The 19,752-nt window shown below is 47.1% G+C and overlaps 1 protein-coding gene across 1 annotated transcript; it reads right to left on the reverse strand.

Moving 5' to 3' along the window:
• Window positions 1-6,808: 6,808 nt before the first annotated feature.
• On the reverse strand, window positions 6,809-18,001 carry LOC126050798 (nuclear factor 7, brain-like). Its single transcript, XM_049829144.1, has 9 exons — window positions 16,998-18,001; window positions 16,265-16,360; window positions 14,963-15,196; window positions 14,830-14,852; window positions 13,708-13,850; window positions 11,841-12,271; window positions 9,444-10,023; window positions 7,418-7,513; window positions 6,809-6,841 (listed from the first exon to the last, which is right to left on the reverse strand). Exons 1-7 carry the CDS (start codon window positions 17,622-17,624, stop codon window positions 9,454-9,456), a joined length of 2,124 nt encoding a protein of 707 aa, XP_049685101.1. The 5' UTR covers window positions 17,625-18,001; the 3' UTR covers window positions 6,809-6,841; window positions 7,418-7,513; window positions 9,444-9,453.
• Between the last annotated feature and the right edge of the window lie 1,751 nt (window positions 18,002-19,752).

Here is a 19,752-nt window from a genome sequence, read left to right on the forward strand (position 1 = left end):
ACAGAAAGAGGCCTGACCCAGCTTTTGAAATGCATTTTATTTATGCATTTGATTATAAATTCAGCCACATCATGCAATGCTTGGCAAAAGCAAAAAAAAGAGCCATAAAATCAGCTACTTCACTCTCCTCCCCTCTAAAGGTTTCCATCAAGGATGAGACAAATGCCAAGTAAAAATGAAGTGGGTGGAGGGAAGAGAGCATAATAAATAATGAAAGATGCAATGAATCAGAGTCCTTAGGTAATCAAAATACTTAAACCATAAAGATATCAAAAAGAAATAGACTTTGTCCATATCTCAGGACTACATATCTTACAATTATATTGCTATCAAGAAAGAGTGTCCTGCACAAATATCTGCGCAGAATTGCTACACTCTCAGTGTATGCTCTGGTCCAATATTGTCTCCTAGAGTCAAAAACTAATTAGGTGTTAAAATTTTCAGAGTGTTGTTGTGGGTTAGAAGGCTTACTTAAATAATTGCTGGACTGCAGTGTGTTTTCTTACATTGCTTTTGTATAGTCTTTTACCTCTCTTTGCTTCCTCAAGGCTAATACATGGAATATTAAAAATACAACAAGGCTCAAATTCAGAGTCTATCTTTGCTAATATTGTAGCAGGCAAATGTAGGGGGGAAATAGACTGCACCATCAGCTTAGTATCTAACTCGGAAAATCTACCTTCCTAGATATTAATTTTCATCCAAAAGCTTTGTAAGCCTGCAGCAGTATTAAAAAATGTATTTTTTCCATCCACTTGAAATGAAATCCTTTGCTTTTGCCATACAGCAGCAATTATGAAGTCCTTATCTCCTGGATCACATTAATTTTGCCTACAGTAGTCACCTTCTTTTGCTCCGTTTTGGCAAGTATTTACATCAGCCCCAAATTCAAGTCCGATAAACCTAGCAGTGAAGAGCTACATGCACTTTTCCCTCCAAATTAGATGCTGGGCAAGTTCCATCCAGATAATTATTGTCTTTGTTTTGGTCAATATGTCCCATTGGTCCTGGGTTTTAGTTACGCTAAGTACTTCAGTCTTAGTGCGATACTGTATTACCTGTGATCGATGCTTCAAAGGCAGCGTTACAACTGTCTAGTGAGGGCTGTAGAGCTTGTCCTTAAAGCACGAACGGCCTTTACCCAGCCTGCTGCAGACATACTCCCTTCTCGACTGCTCCCAGCCCTTCTGAAAGCCTCCTGTGAATGTGACTCCATTCATGAGAGCTGGATGGTCATCCGCTGTGAAGGTTTCTGGGAGGACCCTTCTCTAAACAGGTCACAGGCATGTCTGCCAGGGGCTCAGAGATTCAGGGAGCTGATGGCTGCATTGGAGGAAAGGTGAACTCAGTACCTCATCTCCCTGGGGAAAGAAAATATAATCATGGCTTCGCCAAGACTGTCAGAAATGGTGTTAAAAAAATGAGAATTGCTTGCAGGCGACGGGGTAGCCATATATCCAGAAACACACTGGTGAGGGCTGCTGCCTGGGAGCACAGGAATTGCTCAGCACCCTGCTGCCACTTGCCTTTTCTCTCTGCTAGCGAGGGGGAGAGCAGTGCTCTGGTTCTCCCACAGCAGCCTGTGGCTGGAGGCATGGGAATACCTTTGTAATACGGCTTTCACCGAAGAAATGCTCAACTAATATTTCAGAGGGGGCTACAGAGGTGCTGACGTTTCCGAAGTGTAGTCAATGTAGGATGTGGTGAGATGGGAGTGAGGGAGTGACTTAAAATAGTCTGCCTAAAGTAAATCTCTTGCTCTCTGTAGTGATTTGCAGAAGCGCAGTAACTTGCTGTCTGCAGCAGCAGCACTGAACTGCATTGGCTGGTCACAGCTCCGTCACCTGGGGTGAAAGCAGTAACTACCTGGCAGCCAGAAAGAAGCCCAGGTAATAAAAGTGCTGAAGGACAGGCTCTTTTTTTTTTTGCCTCATTTGAGTGGTTGAGAGCAGCTGTCCTTCGTGTCTCGCTGGCTTCAAGCAGTAGGGAATATCTGCAAAGTCACCTTGAGCTACTGCTGAGCTCCCAAAATTTGGCCACGCACTTTCTGTTATGCTGACAATTGTTGTGTGCAGCAGAGCAAGGGCTGCGGCTCCATTACAGCTTGGCGAGTCTGTTTAAACCACGAAGGGAGATGTTACTCTAAATCTGAGATGGATTTTGCTGAGTTTATTGGGTTTAATCCCTGCAATTATGTATATTTTGATTATCACAAGTGACGGAATAGTAGCCATGAATCTGAATTTATATAGAAGCACCCAGAACTTTAGCCTTTATTTCTTAAAAATCTTTATGTTGGCAACCCTGGTTTGCAGTAGAATATTTTTATCATTTGGAGAAGAAACGCACAGGTTGTGAACCTACATGTTGGATCTGAACCACAGCTAGGCACAGAGCAGCCTACAGGAACAAAGAGTGAGCCTATCTGCCTGGCAGCGTCCATGAAATCCCTTTGTGGAGTTGACGTGCAATAAGCACTACATCTGGAAAGCACAGCATGTGCTTGATCATAAAAGACTATCTGTACACGCGGAGATGTGGCCACTAAAGCATCTTTGCACGCTGCTGACTGAGGTATTTTGCATGGCTCTAAGCGCTCTGTAGGAGAAGTGTTAAAATGTGGCTTAGAGGCTGACTAAGCTGGTTTCAAACAAAGATAATTAATTCTTTGCTACAAAGATCACTTGTGATGATCCAAATCTGTGGCATGGTCCTGAACAGCTTCCTACTGCAGCCATCCACAATTCTCTCAACAATTAATTCCTGGTGATGGTATGAAATCAGCCAGCCTTGCGTATCTGTATCTATAGCCATTTATTTGGTTATCCAACCACATAATGACAACATAGTCACCACAATTAATAGTACCCAAGTATCATCAGTACCATGAGATGATACCGTCCACAGTCCGGAAGCCAGCAGCAGTTGGAGATTTTCTTACGTTCATATTAAAATCTTAGCACTTCTTTTCTAAATTTGCATATGCTGCAGAATTGCTTTTAAAAGCAGGTATGCCAGAGAGGTCAAGACACTTGGCCAGTCCCCATTATTAGAGGACATTTTTTACAATATTTAACTTCGTCCTTCCATCTCAGTTCTGACTTCTTTTTTTCACCTCCCCTTACTTCTGGGCATACATCTGCCACTTGAAGCGCACTGATCTTTTCCGTTGGTTTTGTGCTGTAGGAATACACAAGATAGAAAAGTTTCATTTACTGTAATAATAAAGTAATATCTTATTGCTGTGCTAATAACATATTTGACAAGTTGCTTCCAAGTACAGCTTTGCATTGCCTCAGAAAAAATACAAAAATCTTTCTTCTCCCTTCCCTGTTTTGAGTAACTGGTTCTCTATAGAACACAGACATTAATATGTCTGTAGAAGGCTGAGCTCACAAGACAAATAAATGGCCATGTACACTGATGTAAAAATATACCTCTAGATTTGAGGCTGGTATTATGTTAAATGAAAGCAACTGTATTGTTAAGCTGAGCTGTGTAATTAAAACTCCATTTAATCACCTGCCTGCACTGCATACCTCTTGTGCTTTCCATCCATTATCAGCTACCTGAATTACTGAAAAAAGAAAACAAGATTTTTTTCTGTTTTTTCAAATGTGTCTGGTAAAACAAATATGTTTGCTTTTAGGGCAAGACTACATACAAGGCTCAATGCCCCAATTGAACAGCTGTTCTCAAACACATCTCTTCTGAAGTAAAATTGACCATTAACCTGTCCCTAAGAAATGCTTGTCTGAAGAGAATGTTTTTCCCCTCCAAAAATTAAAAAGTGGTGAAGAAAATAGGATTTTATTTTGAGTTGATGAATTAAGAAAAACTTGTTCACAAACTGAACTTCAGTTGCAGCAATTAAAAAATACAAAAAATCTTTCAAACAACTTCTAAAAAAGTTTTCTTCAAAAAAGCTTGTAGAAAAAATGCACCACTGTACTCAGCAGAAATCTATTTGAGCATTGGACTAGTGCTATCTGAAGAGAAACACTGTTTACAGATTTAATATCTCCTGCAGCATTTGGATTTGTCTGGGAATCATTTCGGGCACTGGGTTTGCTCCAGCTTCTGCTCAGCTGGTGAGAACCCCTCCACAGTCTTTCCCAGGAGCAGGCTCAGACCTTTATTGAGTACTGAAGCAAACCCAGTCTCTCCCTCACACTGAAGATAAATGATTTCTCTGGTGAGTTCCCAGAGATTTCTGCCCACTGCAGATTTTGAGAACTGTGCCCTGAGGCTGCACTCCTGCTGGTCTCACGTCTGGCAAGGAGAGGAGATGCATGCAACAAAATGCTGCTCACATTTTTAGGTGCGAGATTTTCTCTGCCAGATTCACAGCCCCAGGCCAGAGTCCTGAGGAATAACTAGTATTTTTGAACACTTACAGTTTGAAGAGGCACCAGTATCTGAAGCCCCACTGTAAAGAAACAGTGTTGATTGTTAGTGCCTCATAAAACACAAATCACACCGTGTTAATAACAAAATAAGAGACATGAATGGATATGACCCCCTCTTTTGAGATGAAGGACAGCCTTCTGGACTCTGCTTGGCCCTCTTTGAGACTGAAGCAGAGGAGCACAGGACACACGGTCCTTAAACGAACAACTGTTGGAGAAATTTGCAGGGAACATTTTGTGAGTAAAGAAAAGTATTTACCTGTTCTGCTTAATTTGGTTGGAGAGTTCACCTAAGAAAGATGGAGAAGATTGTTTTACAAAGCTGGCAATGCATAGAAGTTTGGGACTTGGTACTGTGCCCCTGGATGTCATGGGCAGGGATAGACAAAGGCAAACAAAGAAGACGTTTCTCGAAAGCGTGATTGAGCACCCAAAGATTTGGGAGGTAGGTGGGAGGAGGAGAGCACATCAAACAGAGGAGAAGCTGGCCTTACGCTGATTAGGAGCAGACCTCTTCCTTGTTATCCCCGGAAACAGTCCTTCTGCCCCCTTCACCTTCCCCTCTCCAACACCCCCAAGATCCCATCTGAATCCTCATCAGCCTCTCAAGGCCATGCACACGTCCCATATAAAGGGGCCAGCATTCGGTGGCCACCAGCCCAGCTCACTGAAACCCATGGCTTGCTGTTTTCCGCTCGGGGTCAGCAGTGCGTGGCCAGCAGGTCGGGGCAGATCACTCACTCTGCACGCCTTGCAGCAGTGAGTCCAGGCGACTCATGAAGTCCCTCGTCAGGCGTCGGTAATGGTCGATCCCGGCCTGATCCAGCTGCACTACCTCCACGTCCATCCTGCTGGTGCCGAAATTCTGACTCGCAACCCTAGGGTGCAAGTGGCCATTTCACCAGGGAAAATCATTTAGCATTAGAAAGTTAACAAACTCCTTCATTAGGAAGGACACTACAAAGAGGGGGGTGCTTTGGCAACATGAAGCATCGGGTAAACAGCTCTCTGATAACATTAAGTGAATTGCAATTGTTATATATTGTTATTTATTTAGCAATGCCTTTTGCTTACCAAACCTGGATGGGAACTTTCAAATGCTAAAAATGAGAAAGGGGGAGGTGTTTTGCTAATACCCTTGTGCAAATAGTGCTTTGGCCTGCTGCAGGCAGGCGCTTACTGTTTGAGCACAACCGCCATCGTGATAGAAAGAAAATGCCAAACATAGGAAATGGTGTCCAGGCTTCTGGAAAATGACTTTGATCCCACAGGCTAGATTTTGACTTGCGGCACAGCTGTGAGTAATGGACTATGCTGCTGCCAGCACAGCCCCTAGGTACACGGTGATTCAAAGTTATCCTTACAATCCAAGTTCAAACTCAGTTTTATTTGTACATGTTACAGAGATGACACCTTAAAATCCAGCCAGATGTTTGAGCTAGCCCTTCCTGTGGCTGGGGAGTTTAGTGCTGCAGCAAAATTTCTTGGGGTTCTGTAACTTACTGTTGGTGTGGTTTTGCACCATTGCATTACAGCTGACACCCAGGCGTCAATTAGGAAGTAAGAAGTTATAAATTAAATGTGTCACTTGCAAGAGAAAGGATAATAAATCTGTCTAGCTATTAAGCTCATCCACAAGCAGAAGCAAAGATCGGTGGGAAATGAGCCAGTTACCTCTGCAGCCAAAGGCTGTTCACTGGGACTTACCTGCAGGAGTGTCACCAATACGCATCCAAGAGAGTGTTGCTGTAAACTGAACCCTATGGGCTTCATCTCTGATAAAAACATTTTTCTGGTAATAAAAGCCAGTGGTTTTCATCAGAATCCAGCAACCACGTAGCTGCCAAGGAAACTGAAACTTAAAGGGACCACTGGAACAGCAGGCAGATGTCTCGCCATCCTCGTTAATAGTGTGGTGCCCTCTGGCTCAGCTTGAATAGGGAGCAGCTTTGCAGCATAGGGTGCCAGGACAGAGGGGCACAGGCAGCAGGGTTTGATCCCAGTTATCAACACCATATTTTTTCAAAGAAGAAAACAAGTGTTTTCAGGTGGAACATACCTGTCCGTGGCCAGTTTAAATTCCTACAAACAGGATTGCCCCAAAAAAAAGGAAAAAAGCAGTTAGTGTGAATTCCAGAAAGGGCACCTGGCTGAGAAATAGGCATATTCATGAAGAAAAGCAGAATACCGCTGCTTACTTTGAAGAAGAGGAAAATATCTTGTTGCGCTCTCATTTTCTGCAAAGACTGAAGATGCTGCGCAGCCTCATCTCTCCTCTGTTCCACTTCCTTCTTCACTTTGGTAATGTCTGCCAGTTGTTTTTTCTCATTGAACTGAATGTCACTCAGGATCATCTTCTCTTTCAGCATCATCTCTCTATTCATCTCTTCGAACAGCTTTTGCAGCTGAGAAGTCACTGTTTTCGTATTGGTCTAAATGAACAGATAAGAAAATGGTGCGCTGGCTTGGAAACTCAACACTTCAGCTTAGTGCTCTATTAATTAAGATTGTACCTATCCTTTGCACTGGCTTTAGAAGGAAGCAGGCAATAGGCATTTGTTTAGAATATCTGATTAAACAGAGGGTTATGAAAATTAATGCTGATATAGTAACAAAATCAGATAAAATTCAGCTAGCAATGTGAGAACTGTATCGGTACACACTGAAAATCCCACTTGTAGATTCAAATTGTTTTTCTTTTATTTAACTGATAGAAAACTTTAAAAATACATAATGATATGTACAGTCTGTGGCCTGCCAGTCCTGCAGCCTTGTCTATGCAACCACATAGCGTTAAGTCTCCACAGCCACAAGCAACAGTCTCTCAGCTGTTTCCTCCTGTGGAGCTATGAAGGGAGGCTGTGAGAAAGCTTGGCTTCTGCCAGTTTCTTACACCAGTGTTTTCCTTACTTTGGACTATATCTCTTTCTTTTCATCTGCTTCTAACAGTATAGTTGCCATCACTTATTTCTGGGAAATTACAGAGGAAAGATGCTCTGGGTACCAACCTTGAGCTGATTCTTGCTTCTCTGAAGCTCTTCTAGGGCAGTATCTAAAGCACTTTTACGTTCCTGCAGCCACGTCACAATGTCTGAGAGTTCACCCTAGCAGAAGGAAAGACAGCATTGAACATTATAGCAGGGAAGAAGCACACGTAGGTTTAAACTAGACTGGCGGTTTGTGGAGCTGGTGAAATGGCATGGGTGCCTTCTACCTGCCCACTTTCACCAGGGAGTCCTAGAATAAACTGTGTTCACTTGCCTCCTCATAAAGATAGGGCATAACAGAAAACTGATATGAACTGGAAATCTTTCAAGACAATGTTTAGTTTTTATATGTGTGGCTTTCTATGTGGTAGGTTAATAAACAACTTTCCCTTTGAATAAGTAAATTTCACTTTAAATGAATAAATCTCACTTTATCTGTTAAAGCTCTGTTCCTGCCAGAATCTTTGCATGGGCCTAATGTGATCCAAAACCTTAGTTTTCACATCTGTCAGCAGCTGTGGGATCTGAGGATAAGGTAATAAGCAACCATCTTTTCTGAAGATCAGCGAAACAGCAGTACTTACTCACCCAGCTGTTTACTTTAATGGCTACCACAATCATTCAGTGCTCTTATACTGCACGATAACACATTTCAGAGGGGACATTAAACCTCATTCTTTGGGGATTAGATAGTCTCTGAACGGTTCTGGTTGCTCCTGGTTGTGTCCAGCAGTGTTTTCACACCTCAAGCACCCATGAATGGCCATGGCAGACACAGCTGCCAGATTCCTGTTTCTTTAATAAAAATTATGCCAGAAAGCTTAGGTTTTCCATGAGATAGTTGTCACAGTTGGAAAGTTTTAATGTTTGGAAAATTAAAAGGCAAATAATCAAATTTGACCAAGGTTCCTTGCACCAAAACCTTTTTATAATTCCTCCTGAAGAGCTGTATTCCAGATTTCCCTGGCTATCCTGGGGAGTTTAAAAAAGACAACCAAGAGGAATATGCAGCTGAGATCTCAGCTTATCCATGGAGACAGCTTCCCCATAGGCAGAGCAGTGCTGCTCCTTTACCAGCTCCAGGGATGAAGGAACTGGCTACTATCCTACACAGCCTGCTTCTGTTTGGCAGCCCTGAATTTTCTACACATAACTTGGGGGAGAAAGTTAGTTTGTGATAAGTGTAACTGCAATGGATGCTTCCTGCTAATTCCTAAGGAGACTGTGACCTGTTCTGAGGTCCAGAGTGAGCCGGGCGTTTCCTCCCCATGCACTGGGTTCCTGCAGGGTGTTTTGCTTGGGCTCTACATTGAGCCCAGAAATTTCAAATGCAAGGCAGTGAGTGAGCATAGCAAATGCATTTTATCCCCTCAGTCTCAGCTGGTTCTGGAGTGTTTCAAGGACAGCAGCTGGACTCAAAGGCAGGGACGTCGAGGCCCCATGTCTCTGCCTGCTGGGACGCTGGCTTTGCAAAACTTAGGGCAGAGGGACAAGGGAGCCAGAGGGAAAGGGCCTCGAGTGGGAAAACATGTTTCCCAGCCCCAAATTCAGCAGTAGTGGGGTCCCCGAGGCTCTGTAAAGGAAGAGAATTCTTAATCCCTGCAGGAATACTTCTTCATCCCAGGCAAGAATATACTTGTCATGGGCAGTTTGCAGTTGCCTGGGGCTGCACGGGACAGACAGCCCTGCGCCTGCCTCTTTGCTTGCTCTCCTGCGTGCACGTCCCCATCGACACACGCTACAGGATTTACCCACCCTTGTCCTGGTCAGCCCCAAACACCTTTCTCTGCTCTTCTACCTCTGCTTAGCCTGCCAGGCTGCTTTCACAACACAAAGAAGGAAGTTAAAAGCAAATTGCAGCACAATGCACCAGTCCCCGCTGGGTGCGGGCATGAAATCCCTCCAGCTGCTGCCTGCCTGTCCTCACGTCCCCGTCCCCACTCCCTGGTGAAAGCCTTACTGCTCCTCCTGCAGCTTCCCCCCTTCCTCCAGGTCAGGAGTTCGGAGCAAACCCTGCGAGGGCCCTGGGGAGAGGAGAGCCCCTTACCAGCTGTTTCTCATGTGCCTCCTTCAGGGTGATGATGCTGTGGCCCTTGTGGCAGCCCACAATGGAGCAGAGCGTGCAGATGTGTTGCCCCTCGTCCTGGCAGTAGCACTCCAGCAGCCTGCCGTGCTCCGGGCACCTCCTCCCCTCCGCCGCATCGCCCGCGCCCACCTCTATGAACATGTGGTGCTGCTGGGAAGCCTTGGCGTTGTGTTTGTTCAGATGGGCCTGGCACAAAGACGCATCGCAGTTCAGGCACATTATCATTGCTGGCTGAAAGCGGTCCAGGCAGAAGTCGCAGGGAACCACCTGCTCCTTCTCCTCCTTCTCCTCCTCCTCCTCCTCCTCCTCTTCTTTCTTCCCCTCTGCAGAGCCCTCGGCCTGTTGTCCTTTGGAAGTGCTGGCCAGAAATGCCTCTACGATGCTGCACAGCTGGAAATTCTTCTGCAGCTCCAGGATGGGCCCCAGCTGGAGCTTGCACATGGGGCAGGAGTAAGGGGTCTTGGATTGCTGCTGGGCACCGAGCGCCTTCTGGATGCACTGCTTGCAGAAGCTGTGACCACAGCTCAGCGACACTGGGTTCCTGTACAGACACAGGCAGATGGGACAGCTGAGTTCGTCCTCCAGGCTGGCACCCCCTCCAAATTCTTCCTTTGCTTTTGCCATGGCTGCGGAAACAGCGCGTTAACCAGTCTGCGAGAAACGAAACTAAAAAGACGTTCTTGGCATTGTGTGCTTGTTGGAGACCCAGCCCACAGGCTGCAAATCCTTCCTCTCTGACAACCCACAGGCTGCAAGTCCTTCCTCTCTGCTCTCTGACAGGCCGGCAGAGATACGCTCCCCATCCCAGGCTCCACCTGGAAACAGCTCCTGTAAGCTGTGGCAGCCACTTTCAGACATTTGCCCTCGGTCTCAGGCAGCGCTGTTCCCTGTGTGAGCCTCCAGCAGGCCGGTGGGAGCAGGGGGTGCAGGGCTGGGCACAAGATGGACAATTCTACAGCCCTCTGCCCTCCTGGAAAAATCCTCCATCCCATGCCAGGGGCAGCGAATTAAAGATAAAACCTGGACAAGAAGAGTATGAGCCTGGCAGGGGTAAGCCAGGAATTCCCTCTGCTTTGCCTGGTTCTTCTCCGTAACAGTTACAGATGCTCCCCTAAAGGTAAAATAGGGAGAACCTAGGGGAAAGTTTTACTGGGACTTGTTGACGTTGGTCTCCTACCTGCAGCCAGCTGACAGGCAAATGGGCACTGGGAAAGGTGCTCGGGAAAGGCACTCTAGGATAGGAATATCCCCATACCACATCACGAGCATTGCTTATCTCACTTTACACCCATCCCACCTAAGCAGCCACTTCTCCCACTGCAAGTGCATTTGGGAGAACCAAATCTACCTGCATGGTTTTCTGTAGCATTTTGGTGTATAAAACACAAAATAGAAAAGACAGCTACTTTCTTCTAAGACTGAACAAGGATTTCTTTTAGCATATGCAAAACTGTAGTGTTCCTCAAGGTCCTTCACTGTCCCTGCTGGGGTGAAGAGCTCCTGCCTGGACTTCTTCATGCAAATACCCTGGCTCTGTCTGAAGGCAGCAGAACCACAGGCAGCAGGCAGGAATATCACCTCCAAGGTGTTTGGACAACCATAAGAACGAAGTAATCTAGGCCCCATATGGCACAGACTAAAGGCACAGGAGTTTTCCTTTTTATTACTCCCTTTGCTATGACATTTTTGCATAAGTGAGGAGAAAATTAAAATTGAGGCAAGAAGTAGGTAACTGATTTATCAGAGAGCTCACAGGGGACAACAGCAGCAGAGAGCAAGGGAAACCAGGTGTCTTACCGCCTAGTGTCTACTTGCCTCCCAGGCCAGCTTTGCTTCTGCAACAGATGGCTTAGGTTGTGCCGGACAGGTGGAGGAGGGCAGAGGTAAAAGCTGATGCATTAGAGCAAAGATCAGCATTGCTGCTGCTTAGTTCTGTAGCAGTTAATGTTGTGCTGTCAACTTCTTTATAAACTAAATTGCCATTGAGTTTCGCAAACTGAATTACTTTAATAACATGCAGCCAATACAGCATTTGATACAGCCAAACAAAAAAGCACAACTTAACAGTATTTCCATTGTGATTAGCAGAACAAATATGATAGGAGCTCTTGCAGTAAGCTGCAGTGTGCTGTGATATACCCCAGAGAGGCCTTGCTCTCACACAGATGAGCTGTCGCAGCAGCCCAAATTCCAATTTCTAATATGCCAGCTTAGCGCAGCCTCCGTGCAGCAACACTCTCGATACCTAGGCCTGGAAACACAAAACACCACCTTGTCGCCACATCACTACAGGAGCTTCAAAGAGCCGTCAAGCACACCGAAGGTAGCATAGGCAGGATAGTTCGAAGGGATGCTTACTGTCTCTAAAAGCCCGAGGCTCTCAGCAGCATCTCTATCCTCAACAGACGCATTATAAAATGACAGTGTATTTCTTCTGCAGTCTAGCTCTACCCTGACCACTTTGAGGGCTGTAGAAAAGCCCTTTGCTGTGATCATTGTTTGACCTAGGAACACACAGAGGGAATCATGAGAATTTTGCAGGTAGCACTCCAAGTTGCGATTAACGATTCCAAGCTTCCAATATCTTGCATTGCTGGTGTCCACCTCCCAGAAGTGACAGCCCTGTGAGAAGCTCTGGTTGCTCTTTACGTGTGAGATGGCATTAGATGGATTTAAGCTAGCTGGTGTCCATCCAAAGTGGACATAAGTGGATGGGGGTGCACTGACTACATTGGTATTGTAAGCAACTGTAGTTCCTAGACGCGTTGAAGAAGTCAGGTGTTCCTGAACTATAGAAAGAAAAAACCACACTATGATTAACAGATAATTGTGCAGATTTGCATACATCCCCACTGCTGAAAGCTGGATTTCCCAATCCAAGTCATCCAAGTCAATCCAAGTCATCCTATCCAAGTCATCCAATTCAAGTCCAACCCACCCAAGTCATTAAAAGCATATGTTAACTGAAACACCTTCTGCACCTCCCTGCTGCTCCAATGTAATTCTAAAGGAGGTTGATATCACATTTCATGAAATGCTGCTCTTTCACAATTTTAAAGTGTCTTTTTGCTTTTTGTTTCAAACTACAGCAACTTAGATTTTAGTTTTCCATCATTGTCCTGCAGACCTTCATGAGGCATTTTTAAAAACTTCCCAGATTAACTTCCCTGTATGAGAAATGTGTGAACAGCAGCACAGCCATTTTATAAACGCTTGTTTACTTAGCATAATTCGAAGTTATTTTCTAGAACTCTCAACAATTCCTGGCATGGCCAGTCACATGAAGTTAATTTTACACTCAGGAATTTGCAGAATGTTTTCTTTCAGTCTTTCAGACCTTCTCTTGCACGTAATGCATTTCAATATTGTGGCATTTTCTGCTCCGGAAGATACTCCTCCAGGAAACTGAAACAGCAGCAGTGACTTGGGCAACTAACCAAAATTGCTTAGATGGCATAGATAATTAGGAAAACCTGGATCTAAGGCTTTTTAGCCAGAATAGGTCTGGACTATGCTTACAGGTATGGTAGAGACTGAACTCAGGAGTGGCCATTAGCACAGTGTGCTTCTTAGAGTACCCAAGGCTGTGTCGATGGTGGCCAATTAGGTGTGCACATCGCACACTGTCGCACACGCTCTGGACGGAGCGTTCCCACCCCAGCTGTCTCTCAGTCTTGTCCCTAGGCTGACTGTCAGCAAGGGCTCAAGCACCATCAAGAGAGCAATAACAAGGGAACCCTAGTTTTTTCAACGCAGTTGGAAAAGCATCCCACCATGCACAGCACCGGGACTGTAGATCTTACAAAACTTTACAAAAGAGTAAAGTTATTTACATAGAAAGAGTAGATTATTTACAACATAAGACAAACTCCGCCTGCTGCTGCTGTGATGAGTTCACAACTTTCCCCATGCTTTGAATCAAAGTGATGCTACAGACAGAAGAGGTGTTGCTATTCTCTTCTCTTAATCCTCCCAGAAAATTCCTACGACATCCACATTTCTTCACCCAGAGCCCATTTTAACAGGATGTATTCAAGGCATGTTCCCAAAGCACTGAAGACCAGGACAAGCACCCTTCTACGTACACATATGTGAAAATAATCTATGTTAGTAATCAGTTCTTCTAGAGGTACTTGGCATACTTGATGTCCTATTACAGTCCTTTCTTAAACATGTTTTGTTAGCTTCTCCGTCTTGCTTGTCAGGTAGTGACATGATCACTTACCAGGTGGTACTTCAAATAAGGACTGCATGTCTGAGAGGAATTGCCGGAAAAGCCTTAGAGTAGTGTCTGTTGTTAATTTATCCAAAATAATGGGTGGCCTTGGCAGTTCTACACCATCTTTGTTAGCAAGTTGTTTGCGTTTCCTAAAACACACAGAAAGACATCAGAAGAGCAGCCAGTCATCAGAAAACCGTCACCAAGCCCATCCCTGACCCAACAACTGCGTCACCCACTCCACACCCAGCCTCGATGGGAGGAACAGAAAAGCAGCTTCTATCATCCCCTCCCCTCTGCAGCTTTACCAGCGACTCTCCCTCTGACAGGTCTTTTCCCAGAACCCCAGATCTCTTCAACATTGTTAGGATGAAGTTCACTCCATGGACAATATCTGTCCCCAGAGGACCTTGTCTCAGTCACCTCAGCCCCAACTTTTGCCAGGAAGGACCCCAGCATCATGTTTCTGGTTACAGTCTTCAAGTCCCTGCAGAAGGAGCTAATGAGGTGTCAAGGGCAACCGCTGGCATGCTGGGACAGCAAACGAGAAGTGCTGTGTTATCACAGCCAACTGCTGCACCTGAAATGCAGGGCTTGGGGAAAGGCTGGGCTGCGGGACCTGTGTGCATGCAGTGGTGGAGAAACAGCACTGGGGGAGCAGCTCAGGAGAAAAACCATGAACTTTGTAGTCTCATGACTTCGCTGCATGTTTCGGCTCCTGCCACATTTGCTTCTTACAAGCCTTAGGCAATGCAAACTGGAGGACAACTCAGGATATCCAAGCTCATCCATCCTTTGCATGCCCAGCCAGGGACCTAAATATTCAGGAACTGCCCTCAGAACGGGTCTCAAGAATGAGTGCAGAGGATACAGAAAATTAAGCCATGTTGTATACGAAGAGTCACATGCGACCTCTGTTAATATTTTGGGGCTTGGGGCTTCTCCAGGTCCCTGACAAAGCCAGGCTCAGAATGTGCAGTCAGCATGCCCAAGGGGCAGCCAGGGCAAGCCCAGGGAGCTGTGGGCCTGCAGTGCATACAGGCTGGGCTAGCAGACCCGGACCACTGGACTATCAGTCACCTGAAGCAACATGTAATGCAATAGCAGACCACCTCAGGAAGAGCTTACCTGGATCGAATCGCTGCAAAAGTCTGTAAAAGACATTTTGAAAGGAGAATTAAGCACAGCGCAGGCCAGCCAGAATTAAGCACTGCCAGCCCAAGAGCTGAGCATCTCTGGAAAGGGAGATGCTATTAGGTACCTTCATGAAAAGAAGTAGGTCTTTCTGATCTCTCAGAGCCTCCAGCTCCTGTATATCGCAGCTGGCTGCATCCTTCTCCTCTTTGTGTTTTTGTACCTCCATCTGAATCTGAGAAAGCTGTTGCTCCTCGTTGTGACTGAGAGCTTTCAGGACCTCTCTTTTTTTGTTATCTAGCTGCAGACACATCTCTTTGAAGAGGCTCTCCAGCTGATACCTCAGGAGGCTCTCCTTAGCCTGTTAAGAAAACACTTTCAAAGTTGTTAGGGACTGAATCTTACATTTTCCACACTAACTCTCACTCAGAAAGAGCCTGGTCTTTTCTGGGCTGAGAGAAGTAACTACTAACTCAGTGCCTCTCTATATGACAACAAACCAAGATGTCCCACTGACAGCAGAAAGGCCAAGTGACATAAGTGGCCTTCCCCAGCATCTGGCACCTGACCAGAAAAAGATGAAAAAGTAGTGCTTCTTGCACAATGCTTGCTGAAAACTTTCCACTATACATGTATTTCCTTATTCTGCACTGGTGTTTTTCTATGGATACATTGTCTTTGGTCCTTTTAAGGACAGGTGAGGAAAAAGTTTCTCTGCTTACTGCCTCCACCAAGCTTCCTTCACTGTTTGAAAGCAGCTACACTGCCAGACAGGACACTGCCCACAAGTACAGTTTTGTCTTCAGACTTGAAGGGAACATTTCCTTTGCCCAGTGCCAGGACTTCTAGTCCCATCACTTTTACTGGTGGAGGAAGGCAAGTGCCAATTCTGCCTAAGCAGAATGAATGAGGATTTGGAGACCTGCGTTAAATTCCCCGCTCTTTCAGAGCTTTTACATAGGTATTTGCATGCTGGGAGCAAAAACCAGACACTGTGGGGCAATCTTTTAATCTCATTCCTACCAACTTCTTAGAACCACAGACTAACCTAAAGGGATTTCTTGTTGTAAAGAGGAATAAAATTACTCTAACATGGTCTGTATCCTTTCCATAAGTATTTTAGAGTCTGCAAATTGAGTAACGTTGGGGGAAAAAAAACCAACCACCACCCACCAATCAGGAGGCATGGACTTAACAGCAACTTTCAAGGTCAAAGGTCTTTTGCAAACTATGAATGTACTTGCCAGACTGATAAGAAAGTTGTTCATCCTCCTCCTTCAAAGAAGAAACCTAGAAAATATCTGAGAAACCACCCTGGAACTAAAAAAAGCTTTGGAATCCATGATCTGGGAAAGCGCAAAAGAAAACCTTATCTCATCAGCTACCAGCATGCAACCATCCCGAAGGGATATGGAAACTTGGAACAAACCTTTACTTCCTCCTCTTGTTTCAGCAGATTTGCTATGCTTTGATTCAGTGCAGCTTCATGTTCTTTCACTGCTTCCAGAGTTTCAGGAAAAACACTCTATAAAAATAACCAGAGGGAGGTATGAGGATAGGACCGACATACGTACACAAGATCAGCTATTTTATGGAAACGGGTTAAGCCAGACCTGCAAAAAGGTTGTTCACTGCATGCTCTCAGGACAAATCAATACATAAAGGTTTACTGTAAGATTTTACCCCTGAACGAATACCACAATTACAAGCATGGGAAAGACATTTTGAAACTGAAAGCTGTTCATGTGCAATAGCCACACATAAAGCTACCTTCAGTGCTGACAGCTTCCTTTCTGTTACTCTGTCATCAATTTTCTTTGCATAAATGCAGCTCAGGCTGGTCTTCTGGCTTGAAAGCGCACCGAGGACTAAAAGCATAGCCACAAGCACTCAGTCTGACCAGTTTGGCTCCTCGGGATGGGAAGAAAGCGTTTATAACATCTTGCTTTATATCCCGAGGGGCAAGCCCAGAGGGAATCTGGGGCAAAACTAGGACTGAAAGCCCAACATCCCAAGATGAATATGTAGCCCCATCCTGAGTTTGCAGATCCGAAACTCGGGAGACGTTTCATCCCTGTGCTGCGGGCAGCTCTCCACGCCACAGACCCCAGCGGTTTTCCTAGCGCAGCCGTGCCCGGGCTGCTGTCCTGGCAGCCTCTTACCTGCGCCTGGCCAAAAGCCTCCTCCAAAGTGTCGATCTTGTGTTCCCTGTGGGGGCTAGCGACACAGCACAGCACACAGATGCAGACCGAGTCCGTCCTGCAGTAGCACTCCAGCAGTTTGCCGTGCTGGGGGCACCTCCTCTCAGCCAAAAGATGAACATCACAGGGCTCTATCAGGACATGGTCTTTCAGGAGGCTCTTTGTGCTGTGCTTGCTCAGGTGGGCTTGGCACAGCGAGGCCTCGCAGCTCAGGCAGGTCTTCACGGCTGGCTGGGGCTCCTGAAGGCAGAAGTCACACGGGGTCACCTTGTCCCCCTGGCCCGAATTTTCCCCCTCCTCTTCACGTTGCCCTTCGCGCTCTCCCTCCTCTTGACGAGCGAGAGCCTCCAGAAACTTCTGCACTATGCTGCGCAGCTGGATGTTGGGCTGCAGCTCCATAGCGGGGTCTGCGCAGGCGGAGCACAGCGGGCAGGTGAAGGGGCCGGGCCGGCAGCTGCGGGCCTCCTGGATGCACGCCTTGCAGAAGCTGTGACCGCAGACCAGGGACACGGGGTCGTGGTAGACGCCCAGGCAGATGGGACAGGTCAGCAACTCCTCCAGCCCGGCCACAGCACCCGGCTCCGCCATGGTGCCTGGGGGAACACCCAGGGCCGAGGGCCAGCGGGCGGGTACCGGCAGGGAAAAGAAACAGAAAGCGGCAGCGCCGGGGCGGCTCTGGCTCGCCCTGAGGCTGCAGCTGCTGCTGCCGCCGCCGCCGCCTCCTCCCGCCTCGCAAGGCCAAAGCCGGCCCTCTCCTCCGCGCCGCTGCCCGCCGGCCCCCAGCCCCTACGGCCGCCGCAGGGCACCGCCAGCCCGCAGGCGGCTCCGGCAGCTCGGCCGCGGCGGGGGGGAGCGGGGCGAAGAGCCCACCCCTGCTCATATGGGGAGGGCAGCGGCCGGGAAGCGGGGCCTCCGCCTGCGGCCCGCCCGACTCTTCTCTGTCCCAGGCCTCGCGGAGGCGTTTCTTGAGGGGGCACCTGGCGATCCTCCATCCTTAAAGGCGGCCCCTGCGCCCACCGGCCCGGGACTGGCCAGGCTCCCGCCTCCCCTCAGCGTCTGAGTGCCGGGAGGAAAGCTGGAAGAATGAAGGACGTTTCCCCCGCTGCCCTTCGGCTGGGTGGCCATGCCAGGGCCCAGCCCTCCTGTGGGACCTGTAGGGGGGCTCTGCTCGGGGGTGCTCCCCCCTTTCCTCTTTGGAGTTGCTAAGCCTTAGTTTCTCCTAAAACAGGAGGGAATAAAAGGCTCCTTCATTGCAGGAGCAGGGGAGAGAGGAGGATGGAGGCAACTTCTTTTTAATATTTTAAAAGCTACTCCTTTCTCTCTTCTCCCTGTCCCATTACTCTGAGAAGCTGTTGAGAAGCTTCTGAAAAGCTGTTGGCACGAAGCACGCTGTCAGTAAGCATCCTAGCAAAAAATAGTCGTCGTCCCCCGTGGCAGAGACCTTGCTGCCTGTGGTGTTTGCAAAGGCTGGTGTTATTGGGCTGGTCTGGTTGCTCCTGGGTTCCCGAGGACTTTTTAAACACGTATTACATGAACCAAGCGAGACTCCCGAGCTACTGTCGAGGCAAGGACACTGTACCTGGCTACATGCCCAAAGAAGCAATAGTTACTTTGGTTATTTTACAAGAATTCATCATATAAATCTCTTCCTGATGGTATTTCCCTCTCAATCCTCTCTGACATGTTGCTACCCACCTGGGGCAGGTAGAATTACTCCCTCCGTATCAGAACACAAGCTCATTTGCAGCTTGCTGCCTATTACCTGCTCCCTAATGCTTTCTTATGACCTCGGCCCACTGAATGGGGAAGTTTCAGATGACAGCTGTGCTTTCTGAGTGATGTTTCTTATTCTCATTCCTAACCACTGTGTCCTTTATCATTACTTTTTCTCCCCTCCATGGGGCTTCACACTTTGCTACTGCTAATCCCTTTTCCACAGCTGTCTCGAACATGATTAACACTGTATGCAGTGCTCACCTGGCTTTGCTGTTCCCCCAAAGCACGTGAACCTACTGCTTTCCATTGCCCTTCCCCACCTCCTCCAGCATGGCAGAACTTGCACTTGCAAATGCGGCTCTTAGTGCACATGGCATCAGCTGACTGCCATGCTGCTGTGTGTATCCCAACCCCCAAACCTGGTGCTGCATAGGAAAAATCCTCTGTTTGATCTGCTTGGAGCCTACGAGGGCTGCAGAAGGGCTTGCTCCATGTGGGAGCCTGTGGGGATTTTGTGGATTGCTCTGGGTTATTTACTGTGCCATGCTTGCAAACACAGGCTGAGACAAGCTGCTGCTCCACCGCTGCATGCTGCTGCAGCCAGCTGCAGCCTTGCTGTTGCACATGCTGCCTGCAAATCGCCTAGCTTAAAATCTTTCTTTACCCTTCATTAATTAAAGTTCTTAATCCTTTCATTGAAGAAAAATTAGTTTCCTTAATTTCCTTCAGGAGTTTAGATAGCCAGTAGATGCTGGAAGCTGCAGGCAATGGCCACTGTAAATAATCTGCTGGTATCTCCTGGGGTGCTTGTGGGCAGCCTGCATGGCAAAATGGTGCATGGCTGCAGCCAAACAGGCTTTTTAACTCTTCCCTTCGGCCTCACAGCTACACTGGTGTGGGGGTCCCCCCCACCAGCAGCACTGAAGGGAGGGTAGATTAAGTAGCAGGGATAGAGCTTATACCAGAAGCACTGTGGAGAGAGTGATAGCTGGTTGCCAGA

Source organism: Accipiter gentilis, chromosome 26, assembly GCF_929443795.1.
Source record: "Accipiter gentilis chromosome 26, bAccGen1.1, whole genome shotgun sequence".
Lineage (NCBI taxonomy): Eukaryota > Metazoa > Chordata > Aves > Accipitriformes > Accipitridae > Astur > Astur gentilis.

Excerpts from the sequence above, each read along its gene's own strand:
- LOC126050798 (XM_049829144.1), bottom strand. The coding sequence starts at position 17,624 with ATGGCGGAGCCGGGTGCTGTGGCCGGGCTGGAGGAGTTGCTGACCTGT. Across the intron at positions 15,197-16,264 it reads AACAAGAGGAGGAAGTAAAG|GCTAAGGAGAGCCTCCTGAG; the intron begins GTTTGTTCCAAG and ends TTTTCTTAACAG. Across the intron at positions 12,272-13,707 it reads CTTATTTGAAGTACCACCTG|TTCAGGAACACCTGACTTCT; the intron begins GTAAGTGATCAT and ends TTCTTTCTATAG.